The 22,545-nt window shown below is 40.6% G+C and overlaps 2 protein-coding genes across 2 annotated transcripts; both read left to right on the top strand.

Moving 5' to 3' along the window:
• The first annotated feature begins 7,172 nt into the window (after positions 1 to 7,172).
• On the top strand, positions 7,173 to 21,836 carry LOC118725702 (disintegrin and metalloproteinase domain-containing protein 1-like). Its single transcript, XM_036449726.2, has 2 exons — positions 7,173 to 8,432; positions 19,186 to 21,836. The coding sequence occupies exon 2, from the start codon at positions 19,434 to 19,436 to the stop codon at positions 21,834 to 21,836; it is 2,403 nt and encodes an 800-aa protein (XP_036305619.1). The 5' UTR covers positions 7,173 to 8,432; positions 19,186 to 19,433.
• On the top strand, positions 8,446 to 11,558 carry LOC118725701 (disintegrin and metalloproteinase domain-containing protein 1a-like). The gene has a single exon (XM_036449724.2). The coding sequence runs from the start codon at positions 8,529 to 8,531 to the stop codon at positions 10,971 to 10,973; it is 2,445 nt and encodes an 814-aa protein (XP_036305617.1). The 5' UTR covers positions 8,446 to 8,528; the 3' UTR covers positions 10,974 to 11,558.
• Positions 21,837 to 22,545: the final 709 nt, after the last annotated feature.

Genomic DNA, 22,545 nt, shown 5'->3' on the forward strand with positions numbered 1-22,545 from the left:
TAGTCAGTGTATGCTTAATTTCTGACTGGTCCTTTTCCTTTTTTTTTTTGGCGGGGGAAGGGGGGAGGGGAGGCATTCTCATTAATATCTTTGAAGGTCTCACTAAGTTTCTCAGAGCTTTCTAGAAAAACTTTATAGCCATGGTTTTGAACTCTATATCCAGTAGTTTGCCTCCATTTCTTTCATTTGTGACATGTTTCTTTGTCTCTGCATTTTGGCTGCTTCCCTATGTTAATAGAGTGGCCTTTTGTGTTAGGTGTCCTATAGGGCCCAGTGGGTCGGCCTCCCCAGTCACCTGAGGTGGACAGTCTTTGTGCACCCCTTTGTGAGCTGTTTGCACAGTCTAGTAGTTAATCCTTGGTTGCTATTGGTATCAAAGGGGGAAATTGACCTCTAGGCCAACTGGCTGTAATGATCATCTGTGTCTACAGTGCAAGAGCTGCTGTGCAGGAGACACACTTATGGGGCAGGACTTGCTTGAGTGGGGCTTTGATGCTCAGTGAGTCTACCTCTTGAGTGTGTCTCTTATGGATATGAAGAGTTGTAATCTGGTATGGTCTCACTGTGACCACTGGGTCCGCTGGCTCTTGGATCTCCAAGGAGATGCAAGGTCAGCCACTGTCTAGGCCCCCACAGCTGGAGCTACAGAGACATCTGCAGATTCCTCCTCTTTCTATGGGGTTTGGAAGTGCCCAGATGATGTCCAACTGTGAAACAAGGGCTTTGGACCTTCTTTTGGAAGCTCTGGGGCTCTCTGACCCAGCTGCAGTTTGTTTTAGGCTAAAGAACATGCCATTCACATGCAAAAGCTGATGCACACAGCTTGGGTGGAGTAGAAAATTGGGTGGGGCAGATTCTCTGGGAATCACCAGGGTGGAGCAAATAGCAATTGCTGCCAATCAGCCCTGAACCTGAGAAGTCTGGTTCTCTGTGTCCTACGCCCCCGTGCAGGAACAATGATCACTGTGGGCCCTTCTAAGAGAAAGCCGCCCTCACATTCCTGTCCTGATGCCAGACAGTCCTGTTTCTCCCTGTATGTGCCTGGATCCCTCAGAGTCTCTCCCAAAACTGGAGTTCAGAGCAACCAGGCGCTTGTATCTCCTTCCCGATTAAAAGAGCAGCACATCCAGGTACCAGCACTTTCCGCTTCTCCGCTCCTCTTACCAGTCTCAATGTGTTTTCTTTGCCTCTCTAGTTGTGGAACTTCCACTCACCCAGCTTTGCTAGAGTTACTAGTTATTCTGTCGTTTAGTTGTGGTTTTGATTTGGTTGTGAGAGGTAACAAGTATATGTGTTTACCTATGCCACCATCTTGGATTTCCTCACCCATTCACTGTATTCTTAAAAATATTTTTGTTTTATTGATTTCAGAGAGGAAAGGAAAGATAGAAACATAAATGGTGAGGGAGAGAACCAAGATGGCGGCCTAGGTAAGCACCTAAGCTGCTGCCTCGCACAACAATTTCAAAAATAACAACTAAAATCAGAACGGACTTCATCCAAAAACACAGGAAAGCTGGTGGAGTGAGAAATCTACAACTAGAAAGAAGGAGAGAGACTCATGGATCGGATTGGAAGCCACAAACCACTGAGGTAGGGAGACGCTCACGCTCAGAGAGGAAGTGCGGCTGAATGCCCAGCTGGTGGGAGGGGAAAGGAATTCCTGATTGCACTGAACCCTTTCTGACTGTACTGAACCCCAACCCCGGCCGAAACCCCGTGTACCCAGGCTCATACGGGTGGAGCCTGGACTGTAGAGAAATGCACCCAGAGACTCAGAGACTGGGAGGCCGGGGGAGCAGGGAGCCACAGTGGGCAGGGTATACAGTAGCACGCGAGTGAGTATGCGCAGAGGTCTGACCAGGGAGGTTGCCACTGCCTCTCCATAGCAGAAGGAGTCAGAAGCTTCAGACTATAGAGACCCATCCCAATTCCGGGTGAGCCCCTGGGGCACCCACGCTCTTGCACGGGGAATCTGGGACCGTCAGGCTGAAACTAAGGGGAGCAAGATACTGAAAACATATTTAAAGAAATAATATCGGAAAACTTCCCCCACCTGGTGAAAGAAATAGACTTACAAGTATAGGAAGCATACAGAACCCCAAACAAGAGGAATCCAAAGAGGACCACACCAAGACACATCATAATTAAAATGCCAAGGGCAAAAGACAAAAAGAAAATCTTACAAGTAGCAAGAGAAAAGCAGTTGGTTACCTATAAGGGAGCACCCATATGACTATCAGCTGATTTCTCAACAGAAACTATGCAGGCCAGAAGGGAGTGGCAAGAAATATTCAAAGTGAAGAATAGCGAGAACCTACAACCAAGATTACTGTATCCAGTAAAGTTATCATTCAGAATTGAAGGTCAGATAAAGAGCTTCACAGATAAGAAAAAGTTAAAGGAGTTCATTACCACCAAACCAGTATTATATGAAATGCTAAAAGGTATTATTTAAGAAGAAGAAGATCAAGTGACTTAAAAATCTGAGGAACAGAATAAACTGGTGAATATAATAGAATCAGGGGCAAAGAAAAGGAGTAGATTCATAATTATCAGGGGAAAGCCTTACAAATGGATGGTGCTCTCTATTATGAAACTACTATGTTGTGTCATTATCAGTGAAAGTGTCCTTTCCCCATTCCATTCTGACATCATGGAGGGGCAAGTATGTATCTTGTTCAGTTCTGAGGGCCCCGCTGATTGTAAAGGCTCAATAAATGTTGACCAAAGGAAGGATTTAACCAGAGCCAACCTTAGGATAGGACACAATTCTGCTAAGTTTTACATTAAAAGATTGCAAACATTTTTAATAAAAAATTTTACATTTTGAATATTAGTTATTTTTAAAAACTTAATTTCAGAATAAAATTTTGATATTCAATTGGAAAATTTCTCATTGTTTTTTCAAAAGCAAGATCAGACTTCCACCAAGAATGTTTGCAAAATACTGACTCTTTAAAACTTTCTAAGAAAGATTCAATACCACTTTTGTTATTTAATTAATTATGGAAATGTTTCATGAGGTTGTGCTAGAGTGAAATAAATACGGGTATGAAGTTCTTGAATCACTTTGTAACCGACAATGGCATGGTGGCTCTTCTCAGAGTTAGAAAATATCTTTTAAATTATTTAAAGAGAGAATATCAGAGGTGGATTAATAACTGACCATGTTTTGCAACATCATGCCTGTTTCATTATTATAATACAATTGGGCTCTCTCACATCCTTACTAACATACCCCAGACACCAGTTTTGTCCCCCCAGTCTGGAATTCAGGAACTTTCACTGCTTCTCCCATCATCTAGAGTAGATTATGTAAACTTGCTATGGTATTAATGTGCTATGACAATTGGGTGGTCCTGTCCATTTCAACTATTGTCTCCTATGGCTTTTGAAAATAAGCATTTCCTCAGATCAGTATGTCTAACAGGAAGAATCTCTGTGCTCATTTCATACCATGGCCACTTCAGATTCTGGGTTTTTCATCATAGTCTTGCTCTTCCATATGCCTAATTTAGTTCAGCTCTCACAGCTCCAGTGAGGCTTTTGAAATTGATCCAGCACAACATCCACTACTCTACTGAACGAAACATGGGTTCTCTTTGAGGATACTCATGGAGAGAACGTATTGGCACATGGGGAAACTCAGTCTGAAACAGACCATCAAGGGGTTGTTTTCTACGGAACAGGGATATGTAAGCATTGTTGTGTTGAGTGAGATTTCTAATTGGAACTGTGAGAGTGAGAAATGTGTTTCTTTATTCATGGAACATGTTCTCAGAATATCAAATTCTGGACATACTCATGCATTAGTGGGAAAATGGAAAGAAATCTTGTAGTAGATAGAAGGAATAAACTCTGAAATCACAAAATTTCTTCTAATAATGCATCTGTCACATAATAATCATGAGGTGGGTAGTAGTGCAGACAATTTTACAGGAAAAATAGAAATTGAAAAATAGAAAGACAGAGTACAGAGCCAGGGAACAGAAGAAAATGCTCTCCCAGGTGCTCTCCAGAGACCATTTATCCACTCAAATCCATTCTTCATAATTCTGGAATAAATTAGGTCATTGTAGAACTAAAGAAAACCACATAAATATGCCAAACAAAGCAAAGGCTACCTGTAGAGTGCTTGGGAAGGCACATGTGCATTCTTTGCCAAAAAGGCAAGAGTGTTATCAATTTGACCTTCATTTCAGCCCAGGTGTCTGGTAGTGGGTTTTGATATGTAAATCCAGTCAAGTACCAGGAATGCTTGGGCCTACTCAGGAATGCAAGTAATCTTCTTTGTCTTGACTTTTGGTGAAACTTCCTGGTATTTGGGGGTATAAAATAAACACTCTGCAACAGCTACCGGTCACTGTCTCTTCCTCAGAAGTGGTCCCCACCTGGTTTCCAGCTTTTTCCTTCTATCTCTGTGTCTTGTCTCTTTCTTTCATATTTCTCAATCCCCAGCTCCTCTACTCAAAGGACTGGATTATCTCTCTTTCCATGCTGGATGTGGAAAAGAGACCCCACCAGCTACCAATTAATCTTTTGCTTTTAAAAATTACAATGGATCCCAGTTTTCAGGTAATTGGTGTGCCTTGATTTAACAAAAGCTCACAGACAAGAATGTCTTTAAAGGAAATCTAGAACAGTTTCAACAAAATGATATCAGTATATCAACTCCTCCAACTACTGAGAGTCTACACTAAAGTATTCAAAATTTTATATAATAAGGCCTAAAATAAGAACCTGTTTTATTCATAATTTTTTCTAGAACAGATACAATTTTTATTGCTTTCTCTTGTCATGTTAGATGTTTTTATAAGCACTATAAATATATTAAAATGTTTTACAAAACAATTCTGGCCTAACAGAAAAGAAGAATCACTCTCTCTCCTAAGTACTGTGAAAGCCCCTTTCTTCTCCTTGGATGTTAAGTGCATGAGTGCTGTGTATGCTTTGAGTTTTGTGTTTTTCCAGCCTAACAGATCCAAACAGGAAGAATTTCCTAGGAGCAAAAAAAGTAACCATTTTTAAAAGAAGAAAGCCATCTTTCTTCAGAGTGATGTGGCTTTCATAAAATCCCAGGTGTTACTTTCTGGCTGTTTGGCCTTACACATGGAACTTCACTTCCTGGGCCTGGGTTTTCTCTTTAGTAAAATGGCCACACAAAGGATATTCTCATACAGTAGAATGGGTGAGAGATTAAATTAGATAGCCTGTATACAGTCTGTAGTGCAGAACTGGGTATATAGTGGCTGTTCAAATAAATTCTGAGATCTAAAATCAAATGCAATGAATGGTGTAAGATTATGTTATTAATCATATTTTGTTTGGCTACGGTAAAATTAATTCAAAATCAAGTCACAATATTGAATTTCCTTTATACCTATAGCATTCTGACCTGCCATTTGGTCATTTGTAAACACATTCTATTTCTTCTACTAAATTGTAAATCTCAGGGGGGGAGGAGCAAGATTTGGTTAATGTGGCAATCACTGCCTTGGGCCCAGTTATGAGTAAGACTGGTAGGCATTTAATTATTTTACTCAGAGCCTGACTTAAGACTACCATGACTTTAAAAGCATTCATTCTTTTTGGAAACGAAATAAAAGATTCTAACTTTCTCCCCTCTGACCATATCCTCAATCCTTATGCGTAAATGATTCAGGATAGCTCTTGCACAGATATCTAAGTGAACTGAGGGATTGATACATATTGCCACTTCTCATTCATTTATTCACTCATCCACCCACCCATTCATTCATTCCACCACTAATGAGTCTGTACCTATGAATTGTTCTAGTTCTATGGAAATAGTAGTAAACAGGACAAAATCTCTCTGATCCATTGTAAATTAAAAAACTAAAAACCTTCCCTGAGTAGTTTTGGAATAATGGGAGCTAAAACAGATTGAGGGATCACTCCAATCATTGTGTAAATAAGGAACAGGCAGGGGCAGAGCAATAGGCAAGTACAGAAAGAGAGACCTTCTGAAGTGTATCAAGCTGAATTCTGGAAGCTTTGGGAGAGTGGTTGAAGTGCTGGTGGTAAGAAGGGGTTGATCTGGGAATATGAGGTTGACTAAAAGAATTTGTTGATGAAACAGATGTAAAGTGTAAGAGGATGGTAGTAAAGAAGGATGTCTCTCCAGTAGCTCTACCCTCAGCAACTGCATGAATACACTTGCTATTTACTGAGATAGGAATGCATGTGGAAAGAGCAGAGGTTGAACATGTTCAGTTTGAGGTGCCTGTTAAACACCCAAGTTGGCTCCTCAGCTATGCAGCATGATGATTGTGTCTGGAGTTAGGAGAGAAGTCAGCTAGAGATGTATATTTGAGAGTTGTCAGCTTATAGATGACATTCCAAGCCAGAATGGGGTGAGGACTTAGTTCGATAGCATTCCATGTGTAGATGTTGAAGGGATGAGAAGCATTCAGGAAAGAAGTGGGTGACAGAGTGGCCAGTTTGGCTGGAGTACCAAGAGAGTGTTGTCTTGAAAACCAAGAGAATAAAGTGTTTCTAGAAGATTTATACACTGCAAATTCTTTCCATCCACAGATTCTCTTGACTCTATCTTCCAAATATATACAGAATGTGACCTCTGTTCATACCACCAAGTCTCCAATGCATTGCACACTGTGATCACTCTACCTTCCAAATATATACAGAATGTGACTTCTGTTCACTACCACCAAGTCTCCAATGCACTGCATGCACATTGTAACTTAACTTTTCAAAGGATGAAAAGTTAAGTTAGAACATATCCATTATCTGTTCAATGTTGCTGATAGCTCCACAAGGGGAGGAGTGTGTGTTGATCATTTGATCTTACAGAAGAGAGATACTCATTGGCAACCCAGAATGGAGCAGTTTAGATGGGCGATAGGGAAGAAATCTCATTCTAGTGGAGTCAAAATATAAAGGATAAGTCAAAACACATTTCTAAAGGTGTTCAACCTCATGAGTATTCAGAGGAAAGGAGATTATGTGGCCACAAGTGCATATCACACTATGCAACCACAAAATCCTATCTAATAAAAGAATAATATTCAAATTAACCATCTCCATTACATCCACAAGCCAATCAGGAGCAAATATGCAAATTAATCCAACCAAGATGGCTATGGCCACAGAGAGCAGGAGGGAGGCTTGGGTTTTCCTGGTGATGGAGCAAGAGGATTTGTGATTGGCAATGGCATATGGGAGACTTCTATGGAGTCAAAACTATTGATTACATGATCAGAGTTGTACTTACACAGCTTTCTCTCTCCTTTCTTGCTCTCTCCAATATTAATAAAATTAACCCTCTTCACCATTTCTAAGTGTACAGTTCAGTGGCATTAAGTACATTTACATTATTGTGCAACCATCATCAACTCCACTTCCAGAACTTTTTCATCATCTCAAACTGAAACTGTCTTCATTAACTAGTCCTATTACTCCTTTCCCAGCTCCTGTAATCTCCACTTCATTATCTGTCTCTATGAACTTGACTATTTGAGGAACCTCATATAATTTAAGTCATAACACATGTCCTTTTTTGTGTGACTACCTGTTCTCTTTCAAATAATTTACTGAAAAAATATATTTATGTTTTATTCACATTTTGTGACTGTGCTATGATACAATATCTAAATTTCAGAAATGGAAAAAGTAGTGGTGCAAACTGGAACAGAATGTATATATATTTTCAAAGATTTTCATTATATAGGAAACAGAAATTTTAGATGGTGATTGGCAAGTGACGTGGGCTGAGAGTGATGGTTTGATAAAGATGAAACATTACTGCATATAATGATAATGGATCCAGCTGTTGAAATTCCCCAGTGTAACTTGCAGGTCCACTGGGACTTCTATGAGGTCCCCCTCGGTCCAAATCTCCATCCAGCCAGCACCACCTGTGTGTTTATCCCCCTAGTGAAGCTGTTGGCCAGGGCAATGATGTCCATCACTCTCTGGACCGTCTCATTGACGTTACTGCCCCACATTTGGAACCGCTGGTTGTTGACCACAACAAACATCTCCACGTACTTGGTGAGTGACCACAAGTAGGACAGCTCCTTTAGACCATTAGGCTTCCTGCTCCCTTTCTAACAGTCTGGCTTAAGAGATGTGTTTAACAATATAAAGCCTCATTGAGGGAACAAGAAAATCTTGAGTATAATGCCCATGTGTTACAGAGCAAGTTTTAGAAGAGGCAAAATGGGCAATGAAGTGTGCCCACCAATGATCTTCAAGCCCCTGGTCTAGAATATTAGGAGTTGGCCAAGCAACCGACACAGGAGGAGTGGTGTGTGTGTCGGGGGAGTGTTCCGTGTGGCACAGTTGAAGAAGGCCTGGAGGTTTTGTTTCCTCTCTCAGGGTACAATCTTGCAATTTAGATTTTGCAGTCCTTTTTATTATAACACACTATCAAAAGGACTGTAGCCAAGGTTCATTGGATCTAATCCCAGTGCCTAATGCTCTGCATGCCAAGGAGCACTTCTGCTCACGGACACAAGCCCTGCATCAGCTGACTCATTAGGGCCATGTCAGTGGCCTTTGTGAGGGACTCTACCTCCTCCTTGCCTTCTCTACAGAAGAATCAAGAGGTTATATATGAGGCTAGCAGAGTGCTTCAGACCTGGGCTGCCCAGATAAAGGGCTTGATGCTGGTACTGGTGCCAGGATGTTTACATGTCAGGTTGGGGATTGTGCTGGTGTTGGTACTGAGTTTCCTGCCAACCTTGTGCTGTGACCTGGGGTCAGTATATTCCTCATCCTATGAAATAGTCATCCCCAAGGCTCTGACAGTTGAGGGAAGGCAAGACCCAGAGGAAGAGGCATCTTATGTGATATCTACGCAGGGCGAGAAACAGCTGATTCATCTGAAAGTGAAGACAGACTATTTTATCAAGAACTTTCCAGTCTTCAGCTACCACAATGGCATCCTGGGACAAGAAATGCCTTTCATCTCACATGACTGTCACTATGAAGGCTACATAGAAGGAGTCCCGGGTTCTTTTGTTTCTGTCAACACCTGTTCAGGCCTCAGGGGCATCCTGATTAAGGAGGGAAAATCCTATGGCATTGAGCCCATGGACTCTTCAAAACAGTTTGAACATGTGTTGTACACCATGGCCCATCAAGCTCCAGTCTCCTGCAGTGTCACTTCCCAAGACAGCCCAGTGGTGTCTGCCAGCCGACAACAAGGGAGCAGGAAGCCTGGCGGTCTGCAGGAGCTGTCCTCCTTGTGGTCACTCACCAAGTACGTGGAGATGTTTGTTGTGGTCAACAACCAGCGGTTCCAAATGTGGGGCAGTAACGTCAGTGAGACGGTCCAGAGAGTGATGGACATCATTGCCCTGGCCAACAGCTTCACTAGGGGGATAAACACACAGGTGGTGCTGGCTGGGATGGAGATTTGGACCGAGGGGGACCTCATAGAGGTCCCCGTGGACCTGCAAGTTACACTGGGGAATTTCAACAGCTGGAGACAAGAGAAGCTCCTCCATCGTGTGAAGCATGATGTTGCCCACATGATTGTAGGACAGCATCCTGAGCACGGTATGGGACAGGCATTTCTCAGTGGTGCATGTTCCCGAGGTTTTGCAGCAGCTGTTGAATCCTTCCCTCATGAAGATGCCCTCCTGTTTGCAGCGCTCATGGTCCATGAGCTTGGGCACAACTTGGGTATTGGGCACGACCACTCAGCCTGCATTTGTAAAGACAAACACCTCTGCCTCATGCGTGACAATATCACTAAAGAAAGTGGCTTCAGCAACTGTAGCTCTGACGACTTCTACCAGTTCCTCCAGGATCACAGAGGGGCCTGCCTATTTAACAACCCTCAGCGGCACAAAGGCCGCTTGCGTAGGGATTCCTACTGTGGAGATGGTGTGGTGGAGGGTGAGGAGCAGTGTGACTGTGGTTCTGCCTGTTACACTGACCCATGCTGTGACCAAACATGTATCCTGAAGGGGAGTGCAGAATGTAGTGATGGACTCTGCTGCTTTGGTTGCCAATTGAGAAATAAGGGATTCGTGTGCCGTTCTGCTTCAGGAGAGTGTGACCTCCCAGAGTACTGTGATGGCAGCTCTGCAGAGTGCCCCACAGACACCTTTAAGCAAGATGGTACACCGTGCGATAGACTGCACATCTGTATTGGAGGTCAATGCAGAAACCCTGATAATCAATGCATGGCTATGTATGGGGACACTGCACGGTCTGCCCCAGAAAACTGTTACATTTCAATAAACAGCAAAGGGGACCGGTTTGGAAACTGTGGCCATCCCACTTCGGCAATGCCAAGATATATTAAGTGTTTTGATGATAATATATTTTGTGGGAAAATTATATGTACAAATATTAGACGGGTCCCATCCATCAAACCCCATCGCACACTGATCCAGATTCCTTACGAAGGTGACTTCTGCTGGAGCTTGGATGTCTATAACATTACTGATATCCCTGATGAGGGAGATATGCACTCTGGCACTGCTTGTGCCCCAAACAAAGTCTGCATGGATTACTCCTGCACTGATCATGTTGTGCTCAAGTATGACTGCAAACCAGCAGAAATGTGCAATGGGAGAGGAGTCTGTAACAATTTAAGGCACTGCCACTGTGAGGCTGGCTATGCACCGCCTGACTGCCAAACCCCAGGAAGTGGGGGCAGTGTGGACAGTGGTTCTCCTGGCAAAACAGAGGTTGAAAATCCAAGTGAGGATGAAGGGAACAGTTATAGTGTTGCTCGTGGTAGTTTTGGCAGAGGAGAGAATAGGGATGAAAGCAAGACCATAGGACAGTTAGTGTACATATTCCCCTTGCTTCTTTTAGCTATATTTTTATGTCTAATTATAGGTGTCTGTTTTGGGGCTAGAAATGATTTTTCACAGTGCTCAGAAGAGGCCCCAGAAGAAAGTGAAGAAGAAGTTGCACAAGAAGAGGAGAAAGTCATAGGAGAGCAAACCCCAACAACAGAAAATGAGTAGTGACAGGAACAAGTTTTCTATAAGAAACTATTCATACACTTGGCCAGAAGGAGGCTCATTAGAACAAATCTGAAGTAGGTTTTGAGAGTGGCAGTGGCTCTGATTGAAACTCTAAAGACTGCAGAAATATACTAATGTGGGCGGAGGAATTTTATTCTTCTTTTAGTAATTAATTATATATGCATATAAAAAGCATTTAGAAAACATTTTTACATTTTATAAAACCATTTAAATAAACTTTTCTTATGAATAATTCCTGTAATGTATTATCTTAGTAAAGCCAATTTTTGAGTTGCCAGTTTTTCAGAGAATGCCACCTTCTATCCTCTTTGTTAGACATATATATCTGCGCTAGGTTTTTCATCCCAATCATAAATTTACATTATATTAGAAAGGTTGTTTGATTTGTTGCTCTATTTGAACTGGAGAAGTATACTCATGAAATAAAAAGATTTTAAATTAAAAAGTAAATAACAGTGTTCACATAAGGCATCATTTTAGGCTTTCTGTGGCCTATAAACTTTAGATTTGGGACTCTCTGGAAGGGCTCTATCTGACCCAGGGCGGTGTGATCACCCTGTGTCTAAGTACATGGGAGAGAGGCAAGTTTGTGCAGTGCTGAGTCTGGCAAAAGGCAAGCTTGTGCAGTGCTGAGTCTGGTTGGAAGTATTCATTTTTCCTTTTTTTTCTTTTTTACATCTTATATTTCTCATTTCCATTATTAAGTTATTATATTATTCCTACAACCCAAAGGTACAAAGCATTGGAGGATTGTTAATTGTTTATAGGAAATCACAAAGCCTGTAAAATAATAACATTATCAAGCCTGCCAAGACTATTCTAAAAACTTTACTAGTGTGGTCACTGTCTTAATTTAACTGTCCCATTCACTATATTAGACCATTTTCTACCACATGAGGAAATAAAGACAAGAGTTTTGCTCTAGAGCTAGTAAAAGGTGGAGCTTGCATCCCATTCTAACTATAAATGAATGTACCTTCTCTACTGCCTCATGAGCCTTTTCCTTTAGTAAAAAAGAAAAAGAAAAAAAGTGACCAAGACATCTGACTTATTCAGAACATGGCTTTTCCTTCATTGACTCTAATGAAACAAAAGCCTTAAAAATGGATGCTGCTCTCTATTATGAACCTATCACATTGTGTAGTCATTATTGGTGAAAGTGTCCTTTCCCCGTTACATTCTGACATCATGGAGGGGCAGGTTTGTATCTTGTTCAGCTCTGAGGGCCCCACTGGTTATAAGTGCTCAGTAAATATTGACCAAGGGGAAGATTTAGCCAGAGCCAACTAGAATGCAATTTTGCTAAAGTTTTACATTAAAAGGTTGCAAAAATTTTATACAAAATTTTACATTTTTAACTTGTTATATTTACAAACTTAATTTCAAAATAGAATCTTGGTATTCCATTGGGCAAATTTCTCACTGACATGTTTTGTCAAAAGCAAGATCAGATTATCATCAAGAAGGTTTGCAATATGCTGACTCTAAAAAATTAATACTATTCCACCCTGGACATTAAGATTTACATGTTTTTGAACTATGGAAGAATTTTAAGAAAGACCCAATACCATTTTTGTTATTTAATAAAATTATGCAAGTCCTACATGAAGTTGCGCTAGAGTGAAATAAATGAGGATATGAAGTTCTTGAATCAATTTGTGACCGACAAAGCCAAGATATATCTTGGCTTTGTCTGTTACAGTATCTTTTCATAGTTAGAAAACATGTTTAAATTTATGTAAGAAGAGAACATCAAAGGTGGAATCAGAGAAAACCAAGATGGCGGCATATGTAACCACCTAACTGCAGCCTCACACAACAATTTCAAAAAATACAACTAAAATATAAAGTGGACATTATCCAGAACTACAGGAAAGTTGACTGACTGGAAATTCTACAATGAGAAGGAAAGAGAAAACCAGAAGGAAAATCAGAGGAGCTGTAAAAGCCTAAGGTATGGAGACATGGAGCCAGAGAGGAGGGGTGGCTGAGTGCCTGGCTGGCGTTCCCTAGCTGGAAGGAGATAAAAGCTACGGACTGTGCTGAGCCCCAGTTCCGATTGCACTGAACCCCAGTTCTAGGCCAGACCCTGGGGACTCAGGCTCATATGGAGGGAGTCTGGGCTGTTAGGCAGAAACTCAGGGGAGTAGCTACTAATTTACACATCTGGCAGTTCCCCAGAAAAAGCCTCTTTCACAGGAAATGGCTTGCTATAAAACCATAGTAAAAAACAAAACAAAACAAAAAATGGCACGCCCTGACTGGTTTGGTTCAGTGGATAGAGTGTTGGCCTGCGGACTCAAGGGTCCCAGGTTCAATTCTGGTCAAGGGCATATACCTTGGTTGTGGGCACATCCCCAGTGGAGGGTGTGCACGAGGCAGGTGATCAATGTTTCTCTCTCATCGATGTTTCTAGCTCTCTATCACTCTTCCTTCTTCTCTGTAAAACATCAATAAAATATATATTTTTTAAAAAAACAGGCACAAGTTTCCTGGCATTGGATTTGGAAAAGATTTCTCACATATGACACCAAAAGCACAGGTAAAATAGACAAAAATGGAGTCCATGAAAGAAAATCGTGGGTCAAAAACCACTATGAACAGAGAAAAAAGGTAACACAAAGAATGAAAGAAAATATTTGAAAATCCAATAGCAGGGAAGAGATTAATGTCCAGAATATACAGAGAACTGCTAAGCCTCAACAAAAGAAAAACCAACAACCTAATTCAGAAAATGAACAAAGGACTCAAATGAATATTTCTTCAATAAAGATCCGCAAATGGCCAATAAGCACAGGAAAAGATACTCAATAGCACTGATCTTTGGAGAATGCAAATCAAAACTACAATGAGGTATCACCTTACACCTTATAAAAGAAAACCACAAACCAGTAAATAACAAGTGTTGGATAGGATATGAAGAATATGGAAGCTCTTGTGTACTGTTGGTGGGAATGTAAAATGGCACAGCCTCTGTGGAATACAATATGACAGTTGATCAAAAAATTAAAACTAGAATTACCATATGGTTCGGCTATATAATTTCTGTGTATATACCCAAAAGAATCTAAAGTAGGGGCTTGAAATTATATTTTTATGTCCATGTTCATAGCAGCATTATTTACAACAGCTAAAATAAAAGCAATGTAAGTGTCCATTGAAAAACAAATGGATGAATAAAGTATCCCTTGACAAATGAGTGGAAGGAGCAAAGTATGGTATGTACATACACGGGAATGTTTTCACCTCTTAAAAGAAAGGAAATTTTGCAATATGCAACAACATGAATGAACCTTGAGGACACTGTGCTAAGTGAAATCAGCCAGTCATAGAAAGACCGATACTATATGATGCCACTGTATGAGGTACTCAGAGTAGTCAAAATTATAGAGACAGATGTACAATGGCAGCTGCTAGGGCAGGGGAGAAGGATGCAACAGGGATTTATAGATTAATGAATACAGAGTTTGAGTTTTACAAGAAGAGTCTGAAGATGACTACTGGTGACAGTAGCACAACATTATGTACTTAATACTGCTCATTAAGGGTAGACTTAAAAATAGATGAGATATAACTTTTGTATCTTATATAAATTTATTTAATACAATAAAGTAAATTGGAAGAAAAAATGAAATATTTCTTGCTCTGGCCAGGTTACGCAATTTGTTAAAACATCATCCCTTATACCAAAAAGGTTCCAGGTTTGATTCCCAGTCAGAGAACATATCCAGGTTGCAAGTTTGATACCTGATTGGGGCACATATAGAAGGCAAAAGATTGATGTTTTTCTCTGACATTCATGTTTCCTCCTTTCTGTTCCTCTCTCTCTCAAATCAATAAAAACATAATGTCAAGTGAGGAATTTTTTAATAAGTGAAATACTTCTCCACTGTAAGAGACACTGTCAAGAAAGTGAAAACATAGCCCACAGAATGAGAACAAAAATATCTGCAACTCATATCTTATAGGAACTAGTAGCCAGAAAATATTAATGAATCTTAAAATGAACAAGAAAAAGACGCCCGGTTTTCTAAGGGCAAAGGATGTATATAGACATTTCTACAAAGGATATATAAATGACCAAAAAGAATATGAGAAAGTCTGCCACATTAGGGAATTGCAGATCAAAACTACAATGAGATACCACTTCAAGTACATTAGAATGGCTATAATTTAAAAAAATAGGCTAACGGATATCAGTGATGATGATGAGAAATTAGAATCCTTCCTCACTGCTGGCAGGAATATGAAATTGTGCAGCTTCTTTGGAAATAGTTGGGCAATTACTCAAGAGGATAAACGTAGAGTTCTCACATGACTAAACAATTCCACTCCTAAGTATGTACCTAAGAGAAATGCAAATATATGTCCATGCAAAAACTTGTACTCAAATGTCCATTGCAATATTATTCACAATAGTCCCAAAATAGAAACAACCAAAATTTTAATCAGCTGATATATCTAATAAAAAATGTGGTATATGCACACAAAAATAACATTATTTGGCCAAAAAATGGGAATCTTTGACATAATCTACCACATGGCTGATTCTTGGAAACATTATGCTAGGTGAAATAAGCCAGTCATAGAAAATTACCACATGTAGCATTCCACTACTATGAAGTGTCCAAAATAAACAAAATCATTGAGCTAGAGAGTAGAATAGTGGTAGCCATGAGCTGTGGGGAGGGGAGGATAGGGAGTGACTGCTAATAGATACTAGAGTTTTCCTTGGAGGTGAGAAAATGTTCTAAAATTGATTTGATGAAAGACATAACTTTCTGAATACAGTACAAACTACCGATATGTACACATTTAAGGATAAATTTTAAGGTATTTGAATTACACTGAGTGTCCAGATTATTATGATCTATGAATGCATAATAATCTGGCCACTCAGAGTGTGTGTGTGTGTGTGTGTATGTGTGTGTGTGTGGGTGTAATTCGTGCATGGATGGGGTCCAGCCACCCTGGCTAGGGGGAGGGGACATGGGCAGTTGGCTGGCCTGCTTGCTGGTCGAATTATTGGTAGAGGGGACAATTTTCATATTAGCCTTTTATTATATAGGATATACACTGAGTGGCCAATTATACATTCAGAGATCATAATAATCTGGCCACTCATTGTATATCTCAATAAAGATGTGATTAAAAAGCAAATAAAATAAAATTACAAAATTCTGCAGTGCATGTTTAAGAAGCAAATTGAGAAACAAAAGTGAAAAAGTAGATATCATAAAAGAAAGGGTCATAATTATCTCTGAAGCAGGAAGACTTGTAATTGGCAATAGCACATGGGTAACTTCAATGAAGTTAAAAACTGTTCGTTACATGATCAGAGTTGTACTTACCCTTATACGCCAGAAAATACGGTAAACGCGCTCGCGCTTACGAGCGTGCGCGCTCGCTCTCTCTCGCTCTCTCTCTCTCTCTCTCTCTCTCTCTCTCTCTCTCTCTCTCTCAAATATTCATAATGTAAAATTAACCCTCTTTACTATTTCTAAGTGTATAGTTCAGTGGAATTAAGTACATTTACATTGTAGTGCAACCATCAACATCCACTTCCAGAACTTTTTCATCATCTCAAACTGAAACTGTCTTCATTAGCCAGTCTTTTTTTTTTTAATATATTTTTATTGATTTTTTTACAGAGAGGAAGGGAGAGAGATAGAGAGCTAGAAACACCCATGAGAGAGAAACATCGACCAGCTGCCTCTTGCACACCCCCTACCGATGTACATGCCCCTGACCGGAATCCAACCTGGGACCATCCGACGCTCTACCACTGAGCCAAACCGGTTTCGGCATTCATTAGCCAGTCTTGTTACTATTTCCCCAACTCTTATAACCTTCACTTCACTTTCTGAATCTATGAACTAGACTACTTGAGGAACCTCATAGAAATTAAGTCATAACATACGTCCTTTTGTGTGTGATTGAGTTGTCTTCTAAATAATCTACTGAAAAATATATTTGTTTTATTCATATTTTGTGACTGTGATATAATTCAAAAGTTAAATGTCAGAAAAATAAATAAGTATAAATGAAATATTATATATATACAAAATATATTTCCAAAGAGTTTCATTATATATGAAACAGAGAGATTTTAGATGGTAACTGGAGAGTAATGTGGGCTGTGAGTGGTCGTTTGATAAAGATGAAACATTACCTCATATAATGAGACTGGATCCAATGGAAAAACACATGTTTCAGAAATAAAAAACAGAAGGGATAATTGGAAAAGCGAAGTCATGAGAAATTGAAAGGGAAGTAGACCCTACATACAAGTAGGAAGATTAGCCTTAGATTGGAGTATGGACAATTTATCCACCAGAGTTGTAGAAAAAATTAGATGCAAGCAACTCAAGTGGTGTCTCCAAGTGAAAGTACTCTTTATTGCTTTTATTTTTCTCAATAAAATATGAGGCACAAAGACATTAGGAAAGTGAACTGAACAGCAAAATGTAGGAAGAGAGAGATACATTTTGAGGTCAAGAATGTGTTGTGGGTTTTTCTATAGATTCTTTCTTTCTTTCTTTCTTTCTTTCTTTTTTTTAACAGAGTGTTACATTTTTTATTCACTTATAAACTAAAAATCCATTTCTAGATGTTTCTCTTGGTACACTTCATATGTTTTATGAAGTGTACCATAAGGTCTATATAAGGTGCCTTCACCTAGTCCTCAGATCCAGACCCATCTTCATCTTGACTAATCTGGAAGTAACGAAGTTCATACGACACGAAGCCAATCACGAAGACTATTCTTCTTGAGGTATTTCTTGGTAAGGTATTTCAAATATCTTTTAGAGAATTGTTTCTCAGAAACAACTGTGATTTTATTCTTGAAGCGTTCAATGTGAACAACATTCCCAAGATTTCCAGTCTTCCCATTGACTTTAACCTTCCATAGAAACTGTATGGACAATTTATCCACCAGAGTTGGAGAAAAACTTAGATGCAAGCAACTCAAGTGGTGTCTCCAAGTGAAAGTACTCTTTATTGCTTTTATTTTTCTCAATAAAATATGAGGCACTAGGGAAGGTACCAAAATTTGCAGCGTCAAAAATGCCATCTTCTACTGGATAAGTAAGGTCCAAACCAAACTTCCAGGTTGTCCTCTTAGGCTTCTTGGCTTTTATTCGTTCCCTTCATTAGAAGATTTCAAGGAGTCCTATTTTTACAACTGGGAAGGATTAAGAGGATCCATGCACTTCCTACTACAAGTGAAAGCTAGAAACACCCACCCTGGTGTTTGAACCTCTAACTGAGCACACTGGACGTCTGATTTCAAATTACCAGGCACCTTTGCTTCCAAGACAGGCACCGCCCTACCACTGGCATCCCCACTGCGGACGGGGACCAGCGCTCCGCCAGGTCAGAGCTCACCTACATTCATTTTCTCAGGGCAGGTGTGAAGAGAGCACAAACAAATAACTACATGACAGCACCCTTACCTGGGAATCATTTATTCATTCAATAAGTAATTCTAGTTCATCTACTTTTTAACCTAGACATATAAAGATTAAACAGAAGTGGACACTGGACACATGTAGGTCACTTTCAAACAAAGAGTAAACCTAGACTTCAACTGGCATAATTTTATGGTACCAATATGTCTGGGTCATCCAGAGAAGGGCCTGGAGATACCAGTCGATATGCCCATGAAAATCACACAGTGAAGGCTGCTCTGTCAGCATCTCCCATACACATTTTTGGCAGCGTTATAAACAGAACTTGAGACTGAATTTTGATGATATTAAAAAAAATTTGGAGTATTGTCCCTTGCCTCATGGTCTCCAGTCCATTTGGGTCTACCCTGGGGTAAAGGGCAGCCACCTCCTTGCCTATCTAACAGTCTGGCCTGAGGCATGTGCATATCACTAGAAAGCCTCACTGAAAGATCAAAAACATTGTGAGTTTGATGTCCATGTGTTACAGAAGAGTTTTAGACATGGTGAAATGGGCCATTGAGTGTTCCCACCACTGATCTTCAAGCCCCCCTGTCTGGAACATTAGGAGTTGGCTGAGTAACGGACACAAGAGGGGAGGGGGAGGGTCTGTTCCGTGTGGCACAGTTGAGGAAGGCACAGAGGTTTTATTTTCTTCTCAAGGTAAAAATCTTGTATTTTAGAGTTTGTAGTCCTACTTTGTGATTACATCACCAGAATATCAAAGGACTGTAGCCAAGGATCACTGCAGCTAATAATGTGGAAGGAAGCTGCAGAAGGGACACTATCTGAAGGATAACAGAGAAGTCAGAGAGATTAAAAAAGACACAGCCAGAGGTAGGCAGTTGCTCTCAGAAGGTGATAGTACCCACCCTTTATGTAGCCAGCATATACTTGGAATTAATCCCAGTGGCTAAGGATTTGCATGTCAAGGAGTGCTGCTGCTCATGGACACAGGCCTTGCATCAGCAACTGATTCACTGGGGCCATGTCAGTGCCCACCTTTGTGAGACACTCTGCCTCCTCCTTGCCTTCTCTACAGAACCAAGAGGTTATATATGAGGCTAACAGAGTGCTTCATACTTGGGATCCCGAGACAAAGGGCCTGGCGCTGGTACTGGTGCCAGGATGTTCACGTGTCAGGTTGGGGATTGTGCTGGTGTTGGTACTGAATTTCCTGCCAAGCTTGTGCTGTGACCTGAAATCAGTATATTCCTCATCCTATGAACTAGTCATCCCCAAGGCTCTGACAGTTGAGGGAAGGCAAGACCCAGAGGAAGAGGCATCTTATGTGATATCTATGCAGGGCGAGAAACAGCTGATTCACCTGAAAGTGAAGACAGACTATTTTATCAAGAACTTTCCAGTCTTCAGCTATCATAATGGCACCCGGGGACAAGAAATGCCTTTCATCTCACATGACTGTCACTATGAAGGCTACATAGAAGGAGTCCCGGGTTCTTTTGTTTCTGTCAACACCTGTTCAGGCCTCAGGGGCATCCTGATTAAGGAGGGAAAATCCTATGGCATTGAGCCCATGGACTCTTCAAAACAGTTTGAACATGTGTTGTACACCATGGCCCATCAAGCTCCAGTCTCCTGCAGTGTCACTTCCCAAGACAGCCCAGTGGTGTCTGCCAGCCGACAACAGGGGAGCAGGAAGCCTGGCGGTCTGCAGGAGCTGTCCTCCTTGTGGTCACTCACCAAGTACGTGGAGATGTTTGTTGTGGTCAACAACCAGCGGTTCCAAATGTGGGGCAGTAACGTCAATGAGACGGTCCAGAGAGTGATGGACATCATTACCCTGGCCAACAGCTTCACTAGGGGGATAAACACACAGGTGGTGCTGGCTGGAGTGGAGATTTGGACCGAGGGGGACCTCATAGAGGTCCCCGTGGACCTGCAAGTTACACTGGGGAATTTCAACAAGTGGAGACAAGAGAAGCTCCTCCATCGTGTGAAGCATGATGTTGCCCACATGATTGTAGGACAGCATCCTGAGCACGGTATGGGACAGGCATTTCTCAGTGGTGCATGTTCCCGTGGTTTTGCAGCAGCTGTTGAATCCTTCCCTCATGAAGATGCCCTCCTGTTTGCAGCGCTCATGGTCCATGAGCTTGGGCACAACTTGGGTATTGGGCACGACCACTCAGCCTGCATTTGTAAAGACAAACACCTCTGCCTCATGCATGACAATATCACTAAAGAAAGTGGCTTCAGCAACTGTAGCTCTGACGACTTCTACCAGTTTCTCCAGGATCACAGAGGGGCCTGCCTATTTAACAACCCTCAGCGGCACAAAGGCCGCTTCCGTAGAGCCACGTGTGGAGATGGTATGTTGGATGAGGGTGAGGAGTGTGACTGTGGTACTGAATGTGCCACAAACAATTGCTGTGATGATAAATGTTTGCTGAAGGCTGGTTCAAAGTGTAGTCCAGGACCTTGTTGTAATGATAAGTGTGAAGTTCAACCAAAGGGCTTCATTTGTCGTGCTGCTCGCGGAGAGTGTGACCTCCCAGAGTATTGTGATGGTATCAATGCACAATGTCCCGAAGACTTCTATATGCAAGATGGTACACCATGTAAAGGATATTACTGTGTAAAAGGTGTGTGTAAGAACCCTAATACTCAATGCGAAGAATATTTTGGGACCTCTTCAAAATCTGCTATAGATGAGTGTTATGAAATAGTAAACACGGTTGGAGACCGGTTTGGAAACTGTGGCCTTCCTACTGCTACTAACCAAGACTATGTTAAGTGTACAAAAGACAATATGCGGTGTGGGAAAATTTTATGTACAGATATTAGAAGTATGCCACAAATCAAACCCTTTCATACAGTGATCCAGATTCCTATTACTGAAAACTATTGCTGGGCCATGAATTACTATGACACTGCTGATGAAGAAGAAAACGGAAATGTGAACTATGGCACGACTTGTTCCCAAGGCAAAGTCTGCGCAAATGCATCCTGCACTGATTATGCTGTGCTCAAGTATGACTGCGATGTAAAAGCAATGTGTAATGAGAATGGAGTTTGCAATAATTTGAAGCAATGCCATTGTAGGACTGGCTATGCACCCCCTGACTGCAAAAACCTAGGAGATGGGGGTAGTTTGGACAGTGGTCCCCCTGCTAAGCCACTTGATGAAAAGCCAACAGAGGGTGCAGTTAATGCCACTACCAAAACTGAAGAACCTGAAAGTATATTAGACAGTTTGATCTTATCATTCGTAGTACTTTTTCTCATAATATTAGCAGCTGCTGGTATTGCCACGTGCGTCCTTTGTATAGTTTTAAAAGAAAAGCCCACAGAAAAGAAGCCTCCAGAGGAGATGCCCCCAGGAGAAAAGGGAAAAGGGGAGGAGGAGAAAGAAGAAGATGAGGAATAAAACAAGTAGTGGGAGGAAGAAACCAAATATATAAAAAACTTCAAACAGTGACCAGGAACCAGAAGTTCAATGACACAAAGGTGAAGTGAGAATTGATATCTTCATGGCTCTGGCTAGGATTATATAAGAGTATAAACAAAAGTTATACTCATTTTATAACAGTATAGAAGCTGAAACTAAAATTTTTTCTTTAGTTTGAAAATAAACTAATATGAGAAGAGGGATACTCTCATTTTCATTATTCATTTTAGTAATTAAGGTTCTATTTACTTAACATAGTACATATTTTACTACTTTTGCTTTTTAACATTTCATTTGAACTCTTCGCATGCATCTTCTGACATCAATGTCTTTGTCTTGGGCCATTTTCTAATTAAATTATTTGCTTTGATATTGGTGAGAGGTAGAGTTCTTTATATATTCTAAGTGTTTTTTTAATTAGATAAGTTGTTTACAAATATTTTCTCCCCCTCCATAGCTTATCTTCTCATCCTTTTAACAAAGTCATTCACAAACAAAGATTTTTACTTTTGATGCAATCCAACTTATGGAGTTTTCTTTAATGAATCATGTTTTTGGTGTCATGTTTAAGAATTCTTTACCAAGCCTTAGCTCCTAAAAACATTTGTTTTCTTCTAAAAAAGTTTCATAGTTTTATATTATATTTTATAATTAAATTTACAATCTATTTTGAAGTGATTTTTGTATA

The sequence above is a fragment of the Pipistrellus kuhlii genome, unplaced genomic scaffold (genome assembly GCF_014108245.1).
Source record: "Pipistrellus kuhlii isolate mPipKuh1 unplaced genomic scaffold, mPipKuh1.p scaffold_m20_p_20, whole genome shotgun sequence".
Taxonomy (NCBI): domain Eukaryota; kingdom Metazoa; phylum Chordata; class Mammalia; order Chiroptera; family Vespertilionidae; genus Pipistrellus; species Pipistrellus kuhlii.